A 24,552-nucleotide genomic window follows, 5' to 3' on the forward strand; every position below is an offset into this window, starting at 1 on the left:
GAACGGCCAAAGAAGCCATCCCTTCGGACTTGGCTGTCAAGGCAATAATGCCTGGCAAACGTGTGTAGCGAAGCCCACGTTGCCGCCTGACAGATGTCCTGCAAAGGGACACCCCGTCCCAAAGCAGTAGTAGCCGCTGTGGCCCGAGTAGAATGGGCGCGCAGCCCAACAGGAGGGTCCTTTTTTGCCAAGGAATAACAAATTTTGATGCACAAAACGACCCACCGAGAGATGGTCCATTTGTGCACAGCTTTCCCCTTCTTAGCACCCACGTATCCAATGAAAAGTTGGTCATCCACCCGGAACTGCTTTGTGCGGTCCAGATAAAAAGAGCGCACATTTTGGGTCCAGACGGTGGAGCCTCTCTTCCTCTTTGGAAGGATGCGGAGGCGGAAAGAAGGTGGGCAAGGTGACAGATTGCCCAAGATGAAAGGGGGTCACCACTTTCGGAAGAAAGGAGGGACGAGGCCGAAGGACAACCTTGTCCGGATGAACAGATAGAAAAGGAGGCTTTGATGATAAAGCCTTGAGCTCACTCACCCGTCTAGCCGAGGTGATGGCTACCAGAAAAGCAGTCTTAAGCGTCAGCAGACGAAGAGGACAATTATGAAGAGGCTCAAAGGGAGCGAACATTAGAAATGTGAGAACAAGATTAAAGTCCCACTGAGGCATTACAAAAGGGACAGGAGGGAACGTGTGAGTAATGCCTTTTAGAAAGCGTGTAACTAACGGGGACATGAAAAGAGAAGGCTGATCAGGAAGCCTTAAGAAGGCAGAGATGGCAGCAAGATAACCTTTCAAGGTGCCCAAGGCAGAGCCCTGCTGGGCCAAGGAAAGAAGAAAGAGGAGAACCTCAGAAAGAGGGGCGGAAAGGGGATCCACAGCCTTTGCTGTGCACCATGCCACAAATTTGTTCCACCAGCAGGCGTATACCGCCTGGCTGCCAGAATGATATCACAGACTTCAGGAGGCAAGTCAAATGGCATCAACAGCCGCCGCTCAATCTCCACGCATGGAGGTGGAGGCTGGACAGGTTCGGGTGGAGGACCGTGCCCTGCTGCTGCGACAGAAGATCCTCCCGAAGGGGCAGACATATCGGAGGATCGGTCAACATATTGAGTAGCTCGGGATACCAGTACCTTCGTGCCCAGTCCGGAGCCACCAAGATGACTTGGGCCCGGTCGCGCCTGATCTTCTTCAGCACTCTGGGCAGAAGTGGTATAGGCGGAAAGGCGTACAATACACCGCAACTCCACTCGTGACGAAAAGCGTCGCCGAGCGAGTGCCGCCTTGGAAATTCCAACGCGCACAACTGCTGACATTGCGCGTTCTCTTCGGTGGCGAATAGATCTAACCAAGGCTCTCCCCACTGCTGAAAGAGACCTTGTGCCACTTCGGAGTTCAGACGCCATTCGTGATCCATCATGCACCGGCGGCTGAGTTCGTCTGCTCTGGCGTTCAGAGAGCCCGCCAGATGTTGAACCACTAGGGTGACGCCCTGGTGTTACAGCCATGTCCAGAGGCGCAGAGCCTCCTGACAAAGGGTCCACAACCCCACCCCGCCCTGTTTGTTGCAATACAACATGGCGGTGGTGAAAACCTGCACGACACTTCCCCTGACAGAGGGAAGGAAGGCTTTCAGTGCAAGTCGGATCGCTCTCAACTCCAACAGGTTGATGTGGAGACGAGACTCCGCCGGAGACCAGAGACCTCTGATCTCCGCCTCTCCCATATGGCCACCCCATCCCAGGAGGGACGCATCCGTCACTACGACATGCTCCGGTTGGAGAAGGGAGAGGCTCTTGCCCATAACCCAATCGCGGTCCGTGAGCCACCACTGCAACTGCTGTGCAGTGCCCTCCGAGATCAAGACATGGTCGGACAGGTTTCCGTGATGCTGGGCCCACTGAAACTTCAGATCCCACTGCAGAGCCCGCATGCGCCGCCTGGCGTGATGCACTAGTAGGATGCAGGAGGCCATCAGCCCCAGAAGCCGCAACACAAGCCTGACCGAAACCCAGGATAGAGGCCGAAAGATGGGAATCACGGCCTGAATATCCCGGACCCGCTGTTCCGGCGGATAGACCCGGAACTGCGCCGAATCGAGAACCGCTCCGATAAAGAGGCGCTTCTGAGAGGGACTCAGGTGGGACTTCGGCACGTTGATGGAAAACCCCAGCAAATGCAGGAGATCCGCCGTAGTCTGGAGGTGGGAGACCACAGCCTGGGGCGAGCCCGCCTTCAACAACCAGTCGTCGAGATAGGGGAAGACTGGAACCCCTGATCTGCGCAGATGAGCTGCGACCACTGCCATCACTTTCGTGAACACCCGAGGGGCACTGGTGAGGCCGAAGGGGAGCACGGTGAACTGAAAATGCTCCTGGCCCACCGTGAACCGCAGGTAACGCCGGTGGGCCGGAAGGACGGGGATGTGGAAATATGCGTCCTGCAAGTCCAACGCTACCATCCAGTCTCCAGGGTCGAGGGCAGCTAGAACCTGAGCCAAAGTCAACATCTTGAACCGTTCCTTCCGGAGGAAGGCATTGACGTTCCTGAGGTCCAAGATAGGGCGTAGGCCCCCTTTGCCCTTCTTGGGAACCAGAAAGTAGTGGGAACAACAACCACGACCTACTTCTGGGCTCGGAACGCGCTCGACGGCCTCTTTGGCCAAGAGGGCCGAAACTTCCTCTCGCAGAAGATTCAAATGATCCTCCGAGATACGGTGGTGCTGCGGTGGAATGGCTGGAGGGGTCATCTCGAAGGGGAGGGAGTAGCCCCTTCGGACGATTTGCAGCACCCACCTGTCCGAAGTGATGGTACGCCAGTGGAGCAGGTGATGGCGAACTCTGCCGCCCACTGGCGAGGAATGGGCCGGAAAGCTCGGACTAGGAAGGCTTGGAGGCGGATGCTGCCGGGGTGGATGTGGGCTGACCGCGTCGGCCTCCAGAACCGCCTCGGCGGAAACCACGTCAGCGCGCAGGTTGGGTCTGCGGCTGGTGGCTAGGCGGACGTGAGGAGGCGCCCCTTCCTTGGCCACGAAAGGGGCGAAAAGGGAAGTTTGCGATCGCGGGGCCGAGAGGCCCAAGGACTTGGCCGTAGCCCGGGAGTCCTTAAAGCGATTCAGCGCACTGTCCGCTTTCTCACCAAAAAGGCGAGTGCCATCAAAGGGCATGTCCATGAGAGTGCTCTGGACATCCCCCGAAAAAGACGTGGACCGCAGCCAGGCGTGACGTCTAAGCGCCACCGTGGTAGAAATCGCCCTACCCAGCGAGTCCGTCGTGTCAAGCCCACATCGGATTGCATGTCGTGCTGCATCCCTCCCATCGGCCAGAGCCTGGGTAAGTCGTGTTCGGGCCTCCTCCGAGCACAGGGGCAGCACGTCCTCCACCGTATCCCACAGAGAGTGGGAATAACGGTCCAAAAGACAAGCGGTGTTTAAAGACCGCAGACCCAAACTAAGGGAGGAGAACAGCTTTTTGCCAAACTGTTCCAGTCTCTTGGAATCTCGGATTGGGAGGTAGAAGCCTGGATAACCAGGCTCTCGGGGGTGGGGTGTTGGGACAGAAAACTGGGGTCGCCCGGAGCAGGGCGGTGGCGCCTGGCAACGTTCCTGTCCACAGGAGAAACTGTGGAGGGCTTGGACCAGGTGCCCTGCAGAACGTCAATGAGGGCCTCATTGAATTACAGCAGAGGCTCAGTGGAGCTTGCTGCAGACTGAAGCACCTCGGTGAGGACGTTAGTCCTCACAGCCACGGCAGGCAGCTCGAGCCCAAGGGCAGCGGCCGCCTTGCGCAGCACCACAGAGAAAGCAGCACCCTCCTCCCAAGCCACAGTCGGAGGAGAGATGAATCCAGTGTCTGGTGAGGTATCCAGACCACTGGCCTCCCCCAGTTCATCTGCCCAGTCCTGTGACAGCTGAGCCTGAACGGCCATAGGGTCCTCGGACCCCTCCCATTCGCCCCCGTCATCCGATTCCTGGTAAACAGGAGGAAGGATCGGAGCCGGACGATAGACATAATGTGTCTCTAACGGCACCGTACGCGGTGTCCATCGACGCCGCAACGGCGCCGGATCCGGAGCGGGGCTGAACTGGGGCTCGACGTCGAGCGGAGCCGGCGTCGGAGGTGGAACCGGTGTTGACGCCGGCCGAGGAGGCGTGACGAGGTCGACCGGCGTCGACGGGGACTCGGGAGCGAGTCCCGCGGGGACCTGCGGCGTGGGGGCCGGAGCCGGCGACGGCGCCGCCGGCATGCAAGGTTGCCCAGTCGGGTCCGCGGGGCCCGAAGGCGCGCCAGCGGGCGTCGACGGCGGAGCCAGGCTCCTCATGGCCGAGAGGAAGGCACTGACTTCCGCCAGCGTCGCGTTAGTCCCAGGGACCGGCGGGTATGGGGACTTGCGCGGCGCCTGCGGCTCCGCTGGTGCCGCGGGGGTGGAACCACCCTGACCCTCGGCCGAGTCGCGCGACCGGCGAGGGGAGTCCGAAGAGCGGTGTCGCCTCTTGGACTTCTTGGAGTGCTTCGACTTACCCGAAGACTTAGAGCCAGACGAGCGATGAGGACGTCGGCTGCGGCTCCGCGACCGATCCTTGGACCTCCTCCTGGACCGGGATCGAGAGGGGCGCGAAGCTGAGTGGCGAATCTCGAGGAGCTTACGGGACCGCTCCCGTCTAGCCTTCGAGGTCAGGGCCTTGCAGTCCGAACACGACTCCGCGTCGTGGTCGAGGCCCAAACAGTAAAGGCACCGGCGATGATGATCCGTAACCGACATCAAGCGGTTACAGTCAGTACAGGCTTTGAAACCAGGCATCCTACCGGCACCGGAGTCGAGACAAGATCAAAAAGGATCAAAAAACGTAGTAAAAAAAGACTAAAAGGGGTAGCTCTCCCGGATCTGCGCTTACTGGCGCGGAAAAAAGAAGAACTGACGTCAGCGCGCGAGGGCAGCGTCTAAGTACTCCGACGACGTCATCCCGGCGCACGACGACGGACGCGGAGCCGCAGACGACGCCTAGCGACGCGCAAGGGGTATTGCCGACGAAAAAATCTTTCGGATCCAGTCTGACGCCTGGGGATATTCTAAGGTGAGGAATCTAACGTGTTTCTTTCAGATCAACAGACTGCCATCAAATGGGATATCAATGACTCTCTCCAAAATATTTTCGGGGAAGATGCCGTTCAGAAGCCAAGCATGGCGATGGAGAGCGACTCAGGAAGCCATGACCCGGCCCAGCGCCTCAGAGACCTCTAGAGCGGAGTGGAGAATAAATGCCGCAAGCTCCCAGCCATCCAACGCATGGTGCCGCAAATCCACCTTAGCAGACTCCTGGGATGCTGCAGTCCCCAGAGACTCAGCCGAGTCCCACAAACAGGAGGAGGCCCTAGCCAGCACACACAAAGTGTTAAGGGCCCGCAGGGCCGTGCTGGTCGATGCAAAAATGTTGCGCCCCAAGTGTCCAGCCAGCGGGCCTCCTTGGACGGCAGAGCCAACAGGGGCGGTAGGGAGGGAAAAGCAGTCCGCAGAAGGGGACTGGCTGCTGAGGGGTGAACGGACAGGCACGCCGGGTTACGCGGCATCGGAAGGTTCCGATGCAGAAGATGAGGAGGCACCGGGTCCCCGGAGTCAGGACGCCTCCAAGCCCCTATCAAGGCAGAAAGGAGCGAACCTTCAAAGGGAATCAAGATTTCCCTCCCACCAGAGCCCTGGTGGAGGACCTCCAACAGATGGTCCGCTGGAAAGTGAGCCACCGGGTCGCCCATGCGTAGGATGCCCACAGCCGTGGACACCACGTGAGTGAAGGCCGCACCCGCATCCGTAGGGCCCAGCGGTGGAGAAAGCAACTCCTCTGTGGGCGAAGGCTGCAAACTAAGGCGGCTGTCCCCGAGGCCAAGCGGGGCGGGCAAGGGCCAGACCTGGAAGTCAGGAGGTGCCGAAGAATGAGGGACCTGCCGCTCCTCCGATGGACACCCCTGCCGCAGAAAGGGCGGGGAGCCACCCTTCGACGCCAGTGAAAAAGACACCACACGGTGACCAGTCTCCGGGGAGGACGATACCAAAATGCAGCCTGCCACCAGAAAAGAAGGAGCGTCCGAAGACGAATCCGCCGTACGACCCCTCTGCGGAGCCGTGGAGTCCGCTGTTTGAGGCAGGACACCGGCGCCATCTGGCGTCGATGGGCAAGGGACCTCCAAGTCACCCCACACCGGAGACCGGAACGGGGACCGGAGTAGGGCTGGAGCCACACTGACTTCGGAGCGGTGCCGGGACGGCGCTGGCCCGACCCCCGCCGAGGCAACCACCTGCGTGGGGGGGAACGGGATGGGCTCGGGGAGGAGCCCGAAGCCCTCTGCCGGCCGCAGCCCAGAAGGAGGCGAAGGTCGCCTGGCAAACCCCTTGGCGAGGAGGGGCCACTGACCCCTGGGGCTCCGCACGGTCCAGCTGCTGCCGGCGCCATAGCGGCGTCACCTCGGCCTTAGACAGGACCACCCTGCCAAGGGAACGAGAGGGGCTCGGGGATGCGACCCGAGCCCCAGAGATACGCGGGGCCGCATCACCCGCGGAGAGTCCACGCCCCCGGTAGGCCGAGAACCAGCCCCCGGGGACGATCTGCGACACTTACCCATCGGGGAGCGACGCTCACGTGACATCGGAGAAAGGCGAGGACGACCGCGGCCGGACCTGAAGCCGTCCGCCGGAGCAGACCGAGGGGAGGAGGTCGACCTGGAGAGACACGCCGAGAGAAGTTTCATGCGGCGCTCCCGCCGTGACTTCGGCTTCAACTTTTGGCACCCCGCACAATCCGAGGTGCAGTGATCCTCCCCCAAACAAATGAGGTTAGGGTCCGTCGCAGACATAAGACGCCCACAAAACATGCAAGTTTTAAAGCCCGAAGGCATTCGCACACTGCTCCCACCAAAAATGAATGGAAGAAAGGGGGGCCTGAAACAAAAGGAAAAGGAAAAAACTGACGTAGGCGTGCCGGGGTGGGTCTTATGTGACCTTGCTGACGTCACGTACGCGGACGACGCCCGGGTGGAGTTACGTGATGTCGCCCCCGGCGCGCAGGGATGCTGTGGCAAGAGTTTCCAGATCCAGTCTCATGCCTGGGGATAATTCTACGTGAAGGAATCTGCGGCTAGTAGTCTCTATCAGATATTTGGTTTGGTTTGGTCCCCTTTTTTGTGAATGTGAAAGAGGATAAAGTGTGTCTAAGACGTTGGGATTATTGAGGTGGCATAGGCCTACTTAGAGAGTGGTGTGAGCTGACGTGACCAGTATTCTTGTGAGGCTTTGAACACTGAAGCCGGAACCCCATTGGGACTTGGGGCTCCGTCTTCCCTCATTTCTTTTATTAGATTCGTTACCTTGGCCTAAGTGAAGTTGGGTGTTCTAGTTGCCTGGCGTGTTACTAAAGAAAGTTGATGTAAGTTAGAGTATGGTGTAGTCTGATGGTTAATGTATAGCTGTTTTGCATATTTGAACATTCGTCAGCTGCCATTCCATTTTCTTTTGACTGACCGGTATAGCTTAGGTGGTTAATGTGTTTCCAAAGTTGTATGTGTCCCTTTTCTTTGAGAAGGGTGAAGATTTTCAGCCATTGCGCCTCAATCTTCTTTGTCTTTATCTGCCAGACTTTCTTTCTATGCTCTGCTCAAAGGGCTGCGATTGTGTAAGATTGCTGGTTTTTGATCCCTTTTTTCCCCTGCCTTCAGGGCTTTTGAAAGGCTTCATTTGGTAGAGTGTAATTCCCTTGAATGGATGTATGGGTTAGGTGGGTGGCAATATGTGACCCAAGTACGGGTAATTCCCGGTCCCATGCCAAAGGCTTGTTTTAGATCCGCTAAGAATGCTGCCCAATGTACAGGGTGAGGGACTGTTGCTTTTTCAGTTGGATTCGGCTCTTTGGATGTAATACAGCTCTGCGAGTTTTAGGCTGAGATATGCAGACCATTTTATTCTGCTCAGTACTTTGTGGCCCTCTTCCCCAGATGGAGCCCCTATTGTTTGCAGTTGTGGGGCATATGTCACTTCTAATTGAAAGGTTGCCCTCAGCTGTAGATGGTCACTCTCATCCCTGTTGTCCACTTCGAAATGATTGAGGTATGATGACAGGTGGTCTGGTATGGGAGAAAAGCAGGTGAGTGCGGGTAAGGGGAAGGAGAGCAGAAACAGGAGTAGCAGGTACTTCTTGAAATAGACCTTGGATGTAATAGCTATTTGTGATCAGCAAGGCATCGACAGCTGAGTTTGTCCACCCTAGCGTTCAGGGAGCCTGCAAGTTGCTGCATAACCGGGAAGATGTCCTGGTGCCCCAGCCAAATCCAGAGGATCAGAGCCTCCTAGCACTGACTTCACCCTGCACTATCTGTTGCCATACCACATGGCAGTAGTGTTATCCGTGAAGAACACATGAACCAGCCTTCCCTTAATGGATGGGAGGAAGGCTTTCAATGGCAAGTGGATATCCCTCAACTCCAACAGATAGAAGCTGGAGTCCTCTAAACTTCACCTCTCCCAGGTGGCTGCCCCAACCCAAAAGTGATGCATCAGTCACCACTGTCAGTTCTGGGTGGGAAGGGAGAGTGGTCTGCCGCTGACCCGAATGCAGTCCGTCAGCCACCACTACAGATCTCTTGCATTCTCCTTCGAAATCTGGACCAGGTTGAAGAAATTTCCCTGGTTTTAAGCCCACTGACACTTAAGATCCCACTACAGAGCCTACATATGTCATCTGGCGTGGTTCACTAGCAGGATGCAGGAGGCCATCAGACCCAGCAGCATCAGAGTCGGTCTCATCAAAAACATGGATGGAGGCTGAAACGTAATCATAGCCCAAGGGCCCTCCGATCTAGAGGATAGGTGTAGATCTGAACTGTATCCAGAATGGGTCTGATGAAGGGGAGTGTTTGAGAAGGAGTCAAATGTGACTTCAGCAGGTTGATAGTGAACCCTATTAAGTGCAAAAAGTTGCCATGGTCTGAAGGTGGGTGACAACTACCTGGAGCAAGTCCGCCTTCAGCAGTCAGTCAGTCAATGAGGTAGGGGGAAGACTGGAACCCCCAGCAACACCACCATTATTTTCATGAAAACTCAAGAGGCATTGGTAAGGCCAAAGAGGAGCACAGCAAACTGTAAATCCTCGTGGCCCACCGCGAACCACCGGTAACACCTGTGAGCATGCAGGACAGGGGTGTGAAAGTATATTCCTGGAAAGTCCGACGCTACCATTCAGTCTCCTGGATCAGGGGTAGACCGGGCCATTGTGGAAATCCTGAATTTCTCTTTCTGAAGAAAGACATTGAGAGGGCGCAGATCTACTATAAGACGGGACTCTTTGTCTTTTGTGGGACCAGGAAGCAGCGGGAATAGCAACCATGCCCTATCTCTGGTGCTATGCAAAAGAAACAATTGATGGACGGAATGGTGGACAATGCAAACATACACCCCCAGTCAAAAGGATCTGGGTTTAATCCTTCATTCTTTTGCTCACCACCCCACCCCAGTATGGACCCAGCCATATGCAAATCAGTTCAACCCTGTTCCTTATGGGAACAGTCCAGCCCGCACTGCGAAGCCAGGTCCTCCCTGGACTGGAAACAAGCATCCTGGGACCGGATCCAGGGCATCACCATTCATCAGCCAGGCTAGTTTGAATCCAGTGGTGTACTGAGCACTGTACCAATGTCTGGGCATACCCTTCCACTTAGGGAGACACTATGCAAAAGAAAGAATTGATGGACCGAATGCTGGACAATGCAAACATTCACTCCCAATCACAAGGATCTGGGTTTAATCCATCATTCTTTTGCTCCCACACCACACAAGTTTGGACCCAGCCATATGCAAATCAGTCTTGACCTTGTTCCTTATGGGAACAGTTCAGACCGAACCTCCAAACCAGGTCCTCCCTGGACCGGAAACAAGCATCCTGGGACCGGTTTCAGGGAATCACCCTTCATCAGCCAGGCTAGCTTTAATCCAGTGGTGTAGTGAGCACGATACCCATGTCTGGGCATACCCTTCCCACTTAGGGTGACACTATGCTAAACCTGATGCTGGCATCCTCTCTATGGCTCCTTTGGCCTACAGAGCCTGTACTTCCTGACAAAGCAACGAACGACCTCTGTTCAGCCGTTCTGGGATGGGAGACAGGGTGGAGGAGTCTCCAATAACGGGTGGGTGTAACCCTTCAGCACAGTTTGGAGCACCCACTTGTTGGAGGTTATGTTGCTCTACTGAGGCAGGTGGTGCTAGATTCTGTCACCAAGGGGGTGACTTTACAGGGTGGAGGGCTCACTAAAGGGGCTTAGAGGATATTTGACCAACAGAGCCTGCACTTTCTTACAGAGCAAGGACGTCCTCTGTTCAGTCGTTCTGGGGATGGTAGCAAGGGTGGCGGAGTCTCCACGAATGAGAGGGCGTAACCCTTCAGTACAATTTGGAGCGCCCACTTGTCGGAGGCTATGCAGCTCTACTGAGGCAGGTGGCGCTGGATGCTGTCACCAACGGGGTGACTTTACGGGGTGGAGGGCTCACTAAACTGGATCGGAGGATGTTTGACGAACAAAACATGCACTTCCTGACAAAGTAAGGATGGTCCTCTGCTCAGCCGTTCTGGGGATGGTAGCAAGGGTGGAGGAGCCTCCATGATCCGGAGGGCGTAACCCTTCAGCACACCCACTTGTCGGAGGTTATGCTGCACCACTGTGGCAGGTGGTGCTGGATTATGTCACCAACAGGGCTCACCAAAGCAGCTTGGAGGATTCGGTAGCCAGAGGGGTGGGGCATTGGATAGGGTATTGGGTACGACTCTTGCATTTATTCTGGGATCCTCTACTACAGCCACGAAATGGCTGGGCTATCTACTGGGGAGGGGGGGGGGGGGGGAGACAACTGCACTCCTCCCTCTTCACCCACACTCTCTGCATCCTCTGAAGCCACTGTGGAGGCCGTTCCTTCTCCAACTTCAATGCAAAAGCCAGGAATGACCTTCCCTTTCAAACATTACCATCTCTCACGGAATTCAGAAAGAGTCTCAAGATCTGGCTTTCAACTGAGCCCAGCGAAATCTAAGCACCTGGTTACTCCCACAGGGGAATAGCATAGCTTTATAAAAACAGATTGAATGATTGATAAGGCCGGTATTGCCACACCCACAGGGCCCAGACCACAGCATCAGAAGGGGCAAATGGACTGCCGTTGTGAGCGCAAAGAGAGAGGTCCCGGGTGATTCCGCTCTGCCAAAAGTGTTCAGGTGCCATATCTGTTTTGTAATCGAACAAGTGGGAGCCATCAAATGGCATGCCAATGAGAGATGCTTGACACCCCCCCGAAAACTCAGTGGACTGCAACCAGGCGTAGTGATGAAGAGCCAACATTGAAACCATGGCCCTACCTAGAGTCGTGGTTAACACGCCACACCTGATGGCGAACTTTGCTGCATCTCAACTGTCCACCAAGGCTTGGTTGAGAATGGTGTGGCCTTCACAGGGAGCAAGGGGAGTAGCTGCGCAACAAGTCACATATAGCATGTTAATATCTGCAGTGTTCACCGACCTTAAGGCTAAGCTGGTGGATAAGAAAACGTTCTTCCCAAAAGTTTACAGACTCTTGGATTCCCTGTCTAGTGGGGTGGATGGGAACACTTTTGGGATGACGCTTGTTGTGAAAGCCTCGACCTAAAGGCTCCCCGGGGAGGATTGTTGGGAGAGGAAGGCTGGGTTATCTGGGGCGGGATGGTGGTAATGGGCAATAATGCGGGGCACGAGAGCCCCTGTGCAGGGTTTTGCCCAAACACCCAGAACGTCGGTGAGGGCTTCACTGAAGAGAAGAAAAGGCTCAGCAGAGCTCACCCCTGGATGATGCACCAAGTCAAGAAATTGATCTTGACTTCAAAAGCTGGCACAAGCAGGTCAAGGACCTTCACTGCCTTTCGTATCACTGATGTAAAGGATGCACCTTCCTCTGAAACAGGGCCCAGAGGGGAAAGCATGCCAGAGTCCGGGGTGGGGTCCAGACCACTGGCCTCACCAAGCCCCTGTTCCTGGTCAGGTTCTTCCTCAAAGGGGACATACCCCTCTTCTTCATCGCTCCCTTTGGGGATAGAGGACCTGTCCAAAGGTGGTAAGTCCTTTGGCTGGTATGGTCTGGATGGCCCCAGTGTAGATATTCAGCAGTGCTGGGGTGGAGCTGACTTTGAGATAGGTATGGGTTTTCTCATCCAGCTATGCCGGTAGCAGCTGCATCAGCACCAGAGAAACTGGGGGTGGGGTGGATAAAGGCACCAGACACGGCTTAAAGCCGGATCCATAGGGATCAGCTGGCGTCAGGGATAGGTGAAGGGTGGGGGGCGCCGGCAGTAACCCAGCTTGCGCACCTAGAGGCTCTGTGGGGCCCAAAGGCGCAGCAGAGGGAGTCTGTGGACAGAAAATGCCGTGCATGGCTTCATAAAACATTTTCAATTGGGCGGGCGTCGATCCGGGGAATTCAGGGTAGATCTTCCTTGGAATGCAACCAGGAGCATCACGGAGCCACCTTCTGCCATGTCGCCAGGAGCTTCACTATCACTTGCAAATTGCTTTGGAATGCATCAACTTGCACTTGACGCAAGCCTTGGGGTCGTGGCCAGACCCGAGACAGGCCCAAACCTGTCTGAATGTCTATGACATTCCATGGAAGGTTTACACCCTGTAGCTCTTGTAGCGGACATGTCGCTAGCACACTGTAAGCAAATGCTCAAAAGTATGCTCCATAGGGTCGAAAAAGTTGGTAAAACAATTACAAAGTAACTCTCCAGATGTATGCTGTTAAAAGGAAATGATGTCAGTGTGCCAGGGTAGCACATATATGGGCACAAAAGCGTCACTTTTGACGCAGACTACGTCAACATACAGAGGTACTGCTCATGATTTTCCGGATCCACTGACGCCTGGGGAATATTCTAAAGTGAAGAATCTGTGGTTAAAAGTCCCTATCAGAAATAAATATTTCTTACATTGTCTAACCAAAATTCTGGTACACTGGTGACTTCTTCTGCTTGTGATATTTACTCTAAAGTTTGCAAAAACGGGCAGAAGGCAATGTATCAAAATCACTGTTCTCTTCTTAAACGGACAACAAATTTCCAAGAGTGACTCACCTACATACTTGTCTTTTGTTTATCCAATGACACCCATAATAACTATGATAATCATCCATCTTTAATGCTATAATCAGTGTAGACTGTTTAAGCTCACAAATAGGTGTAAGTGGACAGCAAAACTAGGACCATCGGGCCCAAGATTACAAACAGCATAAAGAAGCAGCAGCTTCACCTAAGATCAATTCCAAAGACATACTTTAATGTTAATTGACAATTATTGTTCAGATGAGAACCTGTCACAATATCATACATCAACTTTAAAAAAGAAGTTGCAAACTTTCTCATACAGAACAACATTAAGGATGCCACAAAGTTTAACCAAGTAGTAGTAACAGCAGAAACAGGCTCTGAAATCATGACAAATTAAGAGTCCACATCTGTGGTTAATCAAGTTTCATTCTAATGCTAATTTTCAATTAAGATTCCATGGGGTAGATCACATACTTGCATGAATTATCACATTATAAAAGTTAAACATACCGATGAATAGCTTTGGATGCCTGCCTCTGCACAGCCATGTTTCTTCCCTGTAGTGCACAGATTGCAGATGTAATCAGACATCTATCATAAATACTGTCTTTTCTACCAATGTGCTTTAGCAACTCATTGAGTGCTGCTGTTGAGAGAGTAACATCACGCTTTGCAAGTCCCAAAGCACAAAGACCCTGAAGACTTTCAATACTGGGCTCTTTTAGAATTGAACTGTAAGAAAGAAAAACGTTTTGGTTTACCATGAGATACATCATAGTAAAACTTATTTAGCAAATAATCAAGTTTCCGGTTTTTGTATTCAATGAATCATCATCTGTGCTTTTGGTTATCATGTAACACTCATACCATAATTTAATGTGTATGGACTTTGAATTTTTAAGTTATCCATACCTGTACTTATTAACAGCTTTTCTCTCAATAGAGCATCTTAGGAATACAACTTTTAGGAGAAATAGCACCAAAATCTGGAAAAACACCCCGATCGGGAGTGCGAGATGCATTTTCCACAGATTGGCACAAAAAATTAATCATGCTGCAATTCTGCCTAAATTCACAGGAAAGCCAACAACCTATATAGAACTGGCTACTCAAGTATCATACTATTGCTGCATGAAATTCATGACAACCACTATTGGACCTTCTGCTTATCTCAGTAGTGACTGACCCATACTTAGTCTCCGAGGTTACCTTTACATTGCCACCTTTTAATCATTTAGGATTCACTTTTCCGCTTTTACTTCAATTACACCTTTACCTTCCCTGCATTTAACCAGTTAGAAACTCATTTTGTCAAAAGAATCAACCTTTAAGGTAAGTATAATTTACCAATAGTTTAAAAATAGGGTTAAATGGTTATAATTGCTTTGGCTTAATTACACATAGTTTAATTAAAATTAATTAGGGCTTAGTGCTACTGTTAGAATAGTGTTACCTATTAGTTTAATTATTTTTTAATGTGAGATATTTCAATAATACTTGCCAGCAAGGCTAAGGTTAGTACTCCGGTATATTTATAACATAGACTACTATATTATAAAAAATAAATACGTTATGTGTAATTAATTTATATAACTATACTTTTGTTTAATTTAATATTAGGGTCTAGTTTTTTTTTTAGTAGTTAACTGGAAAATAACTCAATTAACATGAATGCCATGATTAGAATAATGTTACCTATTAATTTAAAATAATTTAATAAGAATTTAGGTTGGTACGGAATTTGGTGAATACAATTAAGTTAAAAATAAAAGTTTTTATTTAAATGTAAGTTTAGTGTAAGTAACAGGGTTAGAATAAGGTTTACAATTATTATGATGTAATTTGTGGTTGGTGTAAGTCATATTTTATACAAGAGAAGTTACCCCAATTTAAAATATTTAGATTAAATTCCATATGTGGCTAGGCTAGGTATTGATATTCTAATCAGGTTCACTTAATTACATAGAATCCAAAATAGGGGTATGGGTGAAATTAGCATTAATTTACTATCAGGAACATCATTAAAAATAATTTAAATAAGGGTTGGAATCAAAGCCAAATATAGAGTACTTACGTTTTTTAGTTCATTTTTTAAAATGCAATTTATAAGAGTAAGGGTTATTACTGATGGTAGTCAATTTAAGTAAATTAAAAACACAACTGAGTAAACCGTACGATGGTAAACTTTAGGGTAGTGGAATAGGGGATGAGTAACAGAAGGGCAACTAAATTAAAGGTGCTTTCATTGTGATGGTTAGACAAACTGAAGGCAGGGAATCAAAACTATGATGAAGTAACAGTAGTTGAAGAAAAAAAACATAACACCCCTTACTAAATAACAATGCACTCTAGCCTGCCTCATTATGTTTTTCCCACCCTCTCTAGATTTGCCAATTTCAGCAACCGTTTTTGCCCCATAAGTTGATTTCAAACCACTCCCTTCATTTTGCAAGTATTCACTTAACCTGTGGATTCACATCAATGGTTTATATATGGAATAGTTCAAAAGGACTTAAAAACCTAGTAATCAAGAATAGTACTGTTCTCCTTACTAAGGCCATCTCCCTTACCTATCACAAATTAAGCAATAACCTGCCAGACCCCTTCCTTATTCTTAAGAGACAGATGGCAATCAGACATAGGACAACTTGACGATGAGGACTGGCAGACTGCCCTGATGTCCCCCAGGGACGCGGCTATTAACCAACGCTTTAAACTGATCCAATTGAAGATCCCACATAGGACATACCTTACTGGGGTGACATTGGCCAAGATAGGGACTCGGCAAGATGCGCTTTGCCTGCGTGGCTGTAACTCTGGAGCCACATTCTATCACATCTTGTGGGACTGCCCCTACATACGATACATCTGGGAGCGAGCCACTGACAAGATGCAAGATGCTCTGGGCAAATCAATTGTACTGAAACCCCTACTAGGAACCCTGAACATTTGGGAAGCAAATGACCTTACGGATATAGAACAAAAATTCACCACCCTGGGATACACCCTAGTCAAAAGAGCCATTGCTATGAAATGGGGGGCTGCAGACAAGCCGTTGCTAGTTGGTTGGATGGTGGAAATGGACAAATGTATGGTAGCTGAAAAAGAAGTCTACAAGATCAGAGGCTGCCCTAAGGAGTGGGATAGAAAGTGGGGGGCCTGGAATGCCTATCGGGGAACTATGCATTTCACCAACTGTTGAACTTGAAAAGACAAAAGAACTTCATGAAACTGTAATGCCTAACTGTATCGTTGCATATTACACAGTATTTTTCCTTTAAATGACTAATGGTATATCACGATATATGTACATGTCAAATGTTTTATTCATCAATAAAATTCTACAAAAAAAAACAAAAAAACAATAGTACTGGTATTCCTCATAGTTCGGTTTCTCATGTAAACATCTGCACCTACCACATTACCCTACTGACTCCAAAGCCCCTGAAATAAATGATAAATTCTGCAGTGACTTCCATCTGATTCTCCTAGAGGCCCAAAATACATACGGAACACAGGATACAAGAGCATAGCAATATTACAAAATCGGAACTTTAGCAATTGTTCCATCATGCACAGCAGGAATAGACTTGTGGATTTCTATATGCTTCAATTACCAATCTCAGCTTTACGCTGAACATTTCTCAAAATTGCAGCATTTTAAAATGTTTTGCTTTTTTTGCAATCCAAGATGGAGTTAATGTAATGCATATTCTTATACATGGACAAAACAATTAGCATTTCATAGTATTCAAAAAGTGTATCCAGTTGAATTATTTATAAAGACATATTAGTATATAAGCCTCATGATCACTGGGCTCAATATAAGTTAATTAGAGAGAAATACTAGAGATCTTGGGGAAGGATTTACTTACTTCCCCGTTAGCTTGAAAGCAGAAAAAATGAGTTTCTAGGCAAAACATATACAATCATCAGACGTAACCAGAATCTCAGTTAGTAGCTCACCTATTCTAAAATTAAACTGAACAATATGCCATTCACTTACCATTTAAACAATATCGTCTTTGCAGAGTCCACTTTACCACGTTTGTGTTCTATTATTGCGAGGGCTGTAAGGATATGGGCTTTATCTTGTTCCGACTCGGCAGCAGTAAGTGCTTTTTCATAGGCTAAAAGTCCAATTTAAACCATTACTGAAAGGCTTCATCTTTAAAATATTCTTACGTTTATACCATATGGTTTTATATTTAAAGTGTGAATTCAAATAAAGTGTAATTTCAAGTTATGTATACATTAAAATCATAATGGTACATTTAAAAATTCCTAATTATTCACTAAACAGTGCAATCATATACTCAAATAATAAACCAAGCAGTAAACAAATCCAATACAATCAGTTTGCTTCACTAAACAGGTGAATAAAAAAAAAATAGGGTGAAATATATCTCTTCAAGTACTCTTGTGTCTGATCTGTGTCTTTCTGCAGTGTTAGATACTGCACTCCCAAAAAATTTGCTTGAAGGCAGATAAGCGCATGTACTACTCTATCTATGAATATACATGTTCCTATCCAACTCAAACATTGCTCCACCCTGCAGTGATTCTCAACTATCATTAGACAATTGGAAATGTGATCTTCGGACCGAAACTAAATACTATGAGAAAATAACATTTGAGGTGCTTCTTCAGAAAGAAGTGCTATGGAGACATTCACAACCCGCTCTGGATCTATGGCCCGCAAATGTTTTTTTCACCATTCCATTTACACTGTGTTAATATCTACAATCAGCATGTGAAGAAATTAATCAGTTATTTATCAGCACTACAGGCCTGTTTAATTTTCATTTAAGTGGTCATGGGCGAGTGAACAAGTCTGTGTTGTTTGAATAGAAACTAACTTAGCAGCCATAAACAGATGGTTTGGGTATTTGCAGCTAGAATGGCAGCTGTCAATGAGTGTATTGGTTGTTCATTCAAGGTGGTAAAATGGGATCAGTGTGAGGGTTTGTTAGGGGATGGTAGTGTATAATGTGTAGAGTGGTTGTAGCAGGAGGGATGTAGAAACAATTGGAAGCTAAGTGAGGTGCGGCAACATGCGACAATCCATAGGAGGCCACTGACTTTAAAGAAGGGAAAGACAAAGAATGAGAACTAGTGATGCCAGAGAAAGGATCTTGTTTTGTAATGGTTTAGCTTTCAGTCTGTTACTGGTTCATACATTAAAAGGTGCAGGGCGGAAATAGATATTGTTTACCCCATTACACAGTGGGGATGAAGAAGCTGTGTGGTGGCTAGGGCTGGAAAGGTAAGGAATGCCACGCAAGTGTAGGTATTCAGTTGCTGAGAAGGGCATTCAGACATGGACCATAGTGCAGTTCTTTAAATCACTGCAGTAGTCGCACAACCTCTTCGCAATCATTTCTTCTTAACGCAACCCTATTTTTTTTTTGTCAATTACAAGGTTTCCACCTCAGAACTAAAACCATGTATTTTCAGAATATCTACCAATCGTACGAGTTACTTACCTTCGGTAACGATGCATCTGGTAGAGACGATTCCAGCTGCAGATTCCTTAACGTATCCATAAGCTAGGTCACATAAGACCCACTCTGGCGCGCTGACATCAGTTTTCTTCAGAGAACTTTTCCGGGCCACAACGCGGAGCCATCACAAACAAAACTGTGGATAGTATGGGAACAGTGTGCAAAAATCCAGTGAAACAAAAAAGAGAGAAACGAAAGGGGAGGAACAGCCCCAGTTGGAAAAGTGCCAAGCACCAAGGCACAAAAGACCATAGCGAGGAAAGCCATAGCAGCGAAAGAGCAGAGCACCGCTCTGAGGAACACTGTTGCAAGCGAAGGCGACAACCGTCCAGGAGGCAGAAGCATGGGAACACTGTTGCAAGCGAAGGCGACAACCGTCCAGGAGGCAGAAGCATGTGAAAAGGGGGGGCGGGGGGAGAGGAGAGGAGAGAGACTGCAATCACCACCCACAACAGCGTAGCGCAACAAGCCCGGAAAATAGAGGAACAGCAATCCACCCCCAGACGACACCCTCAAGGAGGGCTGTATCCCCTGAAAGGAGCGAAAAAGCCGAGGTACAGGCAAAAAAAATAAAAACTATTTAGAGGACTGCAAAAGAAGCAGAACCCCAAGCAAGTAAAACGTAGAAGAGTAAAACCAGGCCCCTACATCGGAGAAAAGGCAGGGTGGAGGGATGCAGAAGCACACATGAACCAACCGACCATGTATCATAAGGGAAGGGCTGGAACAATCAAGAAAACCAAGTATCCTGTCCGAGCAGAGCGAAGCGGACCCTCATAGGAGACCAGCCACCCGGAGGGAGGCGAGTCCAGAAAACCACAGGAAAGGTCCTCGCAGAACGGGGAGGAAGGGCAGGCCGTGAAGGAATATGCGGCAAGAATCGTCTCTACCAGATACATCGTTACCAAAGGTAAGTAACTCGTACATCTGATAGAGACTACTAGCCGCAGATTCCTTAACGTAGAATAGATACTCAAGCCATACCCAAAGGGGAGGAGGGCCTGCGAGAGAACCTCCCCAGTAGGAAGAAACACAAGGCCCCAGCAAGGCGAAGGGAAGCCAGGAGACCCCAAGCCCATGCAAGGTACAATGGCCACAAACCCTCGTGGGGTCAGACAGCCGCAGAGGAGCACCCAGGAGGAAAGAACGACCCCAACTCCAGAGAGAAGAGGCAGAACCAGAGGCAGAGCCTGCCGTAGGAAAACACACAATGACAGAGGACAGCCGAACAGGCATCAGTCGCAAGGAAGCAAGCAAGGCAGGAACGGCTCCACAGCCAAGGAACGCAGGCATAAGAAGAAAGGCACAGGTGCGCAAAGCCCCAGCAGAACAAGAGGCAGGGGCACAAGGTAGCACAACAAGGGCCATGGCGGTGGGGGAGCACAAGCAGCCGTGCACCGCCAACAACAGACAGCACCAAGGTGGCCGGAAATGCAGAACAGGCCCAAGGAAGGATCGTACAATAGACACACACCGACCCATGAAGAGAAATTGAACCAGCCATAAGAGAAAAGGGAGGGGGGGGGGGCGAAACAGAGGACGCAACCAGAACACAGGCAAGCCAGGAGAAATCCAGCCCCCCTGGAACACCAGACAGGGGACCAGGCCGAAACGCCAGACAGGAAGGCGGAACCGCCACAACACGACACCACAGACAGCATATCAAACTGTCAAGCGACGAAGTGGACACCGAGAATGATGGAACCCGGAGCAGCACAAGCCGCGCCCGGACAAGATGCTAGAGACAGCACCAGCGGTATACAATGATGCCAAGAAAGGCAGGTAACCCGAAAAAGGGGGCAACCATACCTCCCCAGCGCAAGACAGAGCTACTCAATTGCTACAAGTACCCCACATAGGGTATGACACGTCCCACTAAAACATGGGAACACCTCTTAGGGAAAAACCCGCAGTAGAGGACCAGAACATAAAGGTAGGGTATGATACGTCCCAAGAAAACATGGGAACACCTCTTAGGGAAAAAAATCCCGCAACAGAGGACAGAACAAAAAGGACCTGCAGATAGAACCACAGACGGCTTGACAAGCAGCCAATCAAAAAAAAAAATACCAAAGGCCCAACTTGAGGACACAAATGGGCAGACCACAACCAAAGAACCACAAAATCCAAAGGGGCTGTACCAGCAGCCAACAGCACAAAGGGGTGGATTTAAGGACCCGAAGCCAAGTTACGGAGGGGGGAGGAGGAGGAGGAGGAGGAGGAGGAGGAGGAGGGGGGGGGGGGAGGAGGAGGAGGAGGAGGAGGGGGGGAGGGGGGAGGAGGACGGAGCCCTGCAAGGAGCCACTGAATGGCAGAATCCGCATGGGTGTTAAACAAAAGCACTCCGTCAAAGGGCAGGTCAACAAGACGCTCCTTCACATTCTCAGGGAAAACGCTATCCCTCAGCTAAGCATGGCGACGGAGAGCTACTAAACTCGCCATTGAGCAGCCGAGAGCATCAGAAACATCCAGGGCCGAACGAAGAATAAACGCGGCCAGCTCCTGGCCATCCATCACATGGCATCGCAGATCAGCATGAGTACCTTCTGGAGAGGCAGAAGACAGAATGGACTCCACGGAATCTCACAAGCTTGAAGTAGCCCTGGCCAACACACAAAACGTGTTGAGTGCTCGCAAAGCAGCACTAGAAGAAGCAAAGAGGTTCCGCCAAAAGGAATCTAACCATCGGGCCTCTCGTGACGCAGGAAACAACACCAAAGGTAAAGAAGGAAAAGCAGTCTGCAGAAGAGGGCCCTGAGTAGAAGGGTGGTAAGAAAGGCAGACTGGGTCGTGCGGAGCAGGGCAGTGGCGGTGGAGGAGCGGCTGAGGCACCGGATCCCCAGTGGCAGGACGCCCCCAGAAGAAAATTATGGAGCGAAGCTTCGAAGGGAAGAAGCAGCTCTCGTCCACCAGAGCCCTGATGGAGAACCTCCAGCAAATGGTTCATAGGAAATGGGGTAGCAGGGTCGCCCATGTGCAAAATGCCAGCAGCCGTGGAAATGGCCCTGGCAAAGGCCGCACACGCCTCCGTAGGGCGTCGTGGGGGGGAGAGCAATTCCTCCGTGGGCGACAGCTGTAAACTAAGCCGGCCATCCCCGAATCCAGCTGGAGGAAGAAATGGCCAGCGTCGGAATGGTGGAAGATTGATGGACGAGTGGGAGACCTGAGGTACCTCTGGGGAAGGCTGTGGCCGCGGGGACGGCGAGGGGCCCTCCCTGGAAGACGCCGGGGAGAAAGCCACAACACGGCGGGCCGTCTCCGGGGAAGAAGAGACAAAGTTGACAAACCTCCGGAGAGGAGGGGGCCTCTGTAGAGGAGTCGACAACGGCACGACACCGTGGAGTCCGCCACAGGTGCCGCATGAGGTCGACCGGTGCCGGAGGGGGCGCCGGGACAACCTCGTCCACCACTTGCAACCCAGGAGAATGGAGCGGGACGGCTCCGGGGCGGCGAAAGAACGATGCCGAAAAGGCACCGACTTGACCTCCGATGAAGCAGCCGCCTGCGTGGAGAGACAAGAGGGACCCAGGGACACGCCCCGGTCCCTAGCCATCACCCGCAGCGCTGCCAGGGTCGACAGCCGTCGGCGCCTGAGCGGCTTCAGCTCGGCTTCTGGCAAGGCTGCCGCCTGCCCAGAAGACCGAGGAGGACTCCGGGGCGAGCTGCGAGTCCCGGCGACCTCCCGTGACACCACAGGGACCCCCTCGGGGGTTTGTGGCTTGGCAGAGGCGCCGTGGGCGGAAGAGGGGAACCCCTAGGGCCGCACCCTAACGACACCACACCTCCAGAGCCTGAAGCTGAACCCGCCGGAGCTGCCGGCAGACGCCGCGGAAGGCCCTGTATGTGGCAAGGGATCCGCGGGCGTCCCAGGAGGAGGAGGGGCCAAGGAAGCCTGCAGAGCAGCAGCATAGGCCTCCATTTGAATCCTAGTCACCCAGGTGCCAGGAAACGGCGGGTAGGGTGGCAAAGAATGAGGCCGCATGTCCCGCAGAGAACCCGCGCCCTCCACAGAGCGGGGAGCAGGCCTCGGAGACAAGCTAAGAGACTTATCGATGGGCGAGCGACGTCCAAGGGGCCTCGGTGACGGGCGATGCCGAAAGCGGAAGCGGCGATTCATGGACCCCTCCGCAGGGGACGAATGCGGGGACGACCCAGACCTGGACAACCGGGCTGAGAGGAGCTTCATCTGACGCTCCCGCCGGTACTTAGGCTTCAGATGCTGGCAAGCGTCGCAGTCCGTGGAATCATGGTGCTCGCCCAAACACCACATACAAATCGGATGAGGGTCCGTCACCGACATCTGATGAGCACAAGACGAGCACGCTTTAAAGCCCGAAGGCATTCGCACACTGTCCCCCCACGCATAAGCGTGAAAAGAAGGCCTGAAAACAGGACAGGCACACGATCCGGATCCGCGTTGCACGCGTAACAGAAGGAAACTGATGTCAGCGCGCAGGGGTGGGGCTTTTGTGACCTCGCTGACGTCACGCCCGTGGTGACGTCAGGGCGGAGTCGCGTGGTACCGACCCCCTGGCGCGCAGAGATGCTGGGGCAAAGAAAGTTTTCCGGGTCCAGTCTCACGCCAAGTGATAATTCTACGTTAAGGAATCTGCGGCTAGTAGTTTCTCTCAGATTTTAATTTTGTGGTTGTAAGGTACTTTCCAAATGTAGAATATCAAATAGCTTGTATTTAGGCAGCTAAATAGAAATGAGTTTGCAGATGCTGACCATTGTTTTATCATTATCTAATAGCTCGGCTAACTGGTTTCTTCCATACAAGATCTTGAGGGCAATGGTTTTAAGTGGGTAAGGAAGGGAGAGGGCTTTGCCGCTGACTCAATTGTGGTGTAGTTGCCTCCACTGCAGATGTTTTGCAGTCTCCTCCAAGATCTGGATGTAGTCTGAGAGGTCCCCATGATCTTGGAACCATTGGGATTTTACATCGAACAGCAGTGCCTGCATATGCCACCTGGCGTGCTCAAGCACCAGGATCCAATAGGCCATCAGTCCCAGCAGCCTCACAGTCTACTTCATTGAAATCCAGGGCTGAGGCTGAAAGATCAGGATCATAACCTGAATGTCTTGGATGCTCTTACCTGGGGCAAAGGTACAAAACCAAACCCTGTCCAGAAGATGAAACTGAGCAACTGAGAAGGAGTCAAGTGTGACTTCAGCACTTTAATAGCAAATCCCAAAGATGATAGGAGTTTCACCGTCGTCGACTGCAAGGGACAGGTCAGCCTTCAACAGCCAGTGGTTGAGGTAGAGGAATACTGGCATCCCTGACCTCTGAAGGTGTGCTGCCACCACCGCCATAAATTTCATGTACACCCAAGGGGAGCACAGAGAACTGAAAATGATTCTATTCAACCACAAACCACAGGTAGCGGTGATGGGCCAGCAGGATGGGAATATAGAAATAGGCATCCTGCCGGTCCAACAACACAATCGGACTCAAGGGCAGATAGGAACAGACCATGCTGAGCATTTTGAAAATCTCCTTTAGGAGGAAGAAATTCAGAAGGAGCATATCTAGAATAGGCCGAAGTCCTCCAGCCTTCTTGGGCATCTGAAGAAAGCGGGAATAACAACCAAATCCTACTTCTGGCGTTGTGCACCCTCTCAATGGCCCCTTTTGCCGAAAGTGAATGCACTTCTCCCTGCAAAATGGGGAGATTGTCCTCAGTCTGTCATTGGGTAGATAGTGGGCGGTGCGGCGGGTACGAAAGGATCTTGCTCACAGGGGAGGTGGGCATCACGACCTTTCCCGTGAAACTGCTGGGTTCCCTTTTAGGGTGAGATAGGCTGGCAATAGTAAATGCCTTGGCCAAAGCCATGAAAGGAACGTCCGAGGTGTTGGTGGCAAAGCTGGGCAGAAAGCGAGCGATGGCCTAACTTTCTTTAAAAATGTTCAAGGGGAGAATTAGTCTGGTCGCCGAA

The 24,552-nt window shown here is 51.1% G+C and overlaps 1 protein-coding gene across 2 annotated transcripts in view; it reads right to left on the reverse strand.

Annotated features, from left to right (window-relative positions):
- The window catches only part of SKIC3 (SKI3 subunit of superkiller complex), a 1,406,584-nt gene that overhangs the window by 638,069 nt on the left and 743,963 nt on the right, over window positions 1-24,552 (reverse strand). For both annotated transcript variants that reach the window (XM_085632495.1, XM_085632494.1), the window contains exons 30-31: window positions 17,115-17,238; window positions 13,619-13,840 (exon numbers count right to left, since the gene is read on the reverse strand). In XM_085632495.1, coding sequence (XP_085488621.1) covers window positions 13,619-13,840; window positions 17,115-17,238 — 346 coding nt within the window. The remainder of the gene's footprint in view (window positions 1-13,618; window positions 13,841-17,114; window positions 17,239-24,552) is intronic.

Source organism: Triturus cristatus, chromosome 2_1 (assembly GCF_964204655.1).
Source record: "Triturus cristatus chromosome 2_1, aTriCri1.1, whole genome shotgun sequence".
Taxonomy (NCBI): Eukaryota; Metazoa; Chordata; class Amphibia; order Caudata; family Salamandridae; genus Triturus; species Triturus cristatus.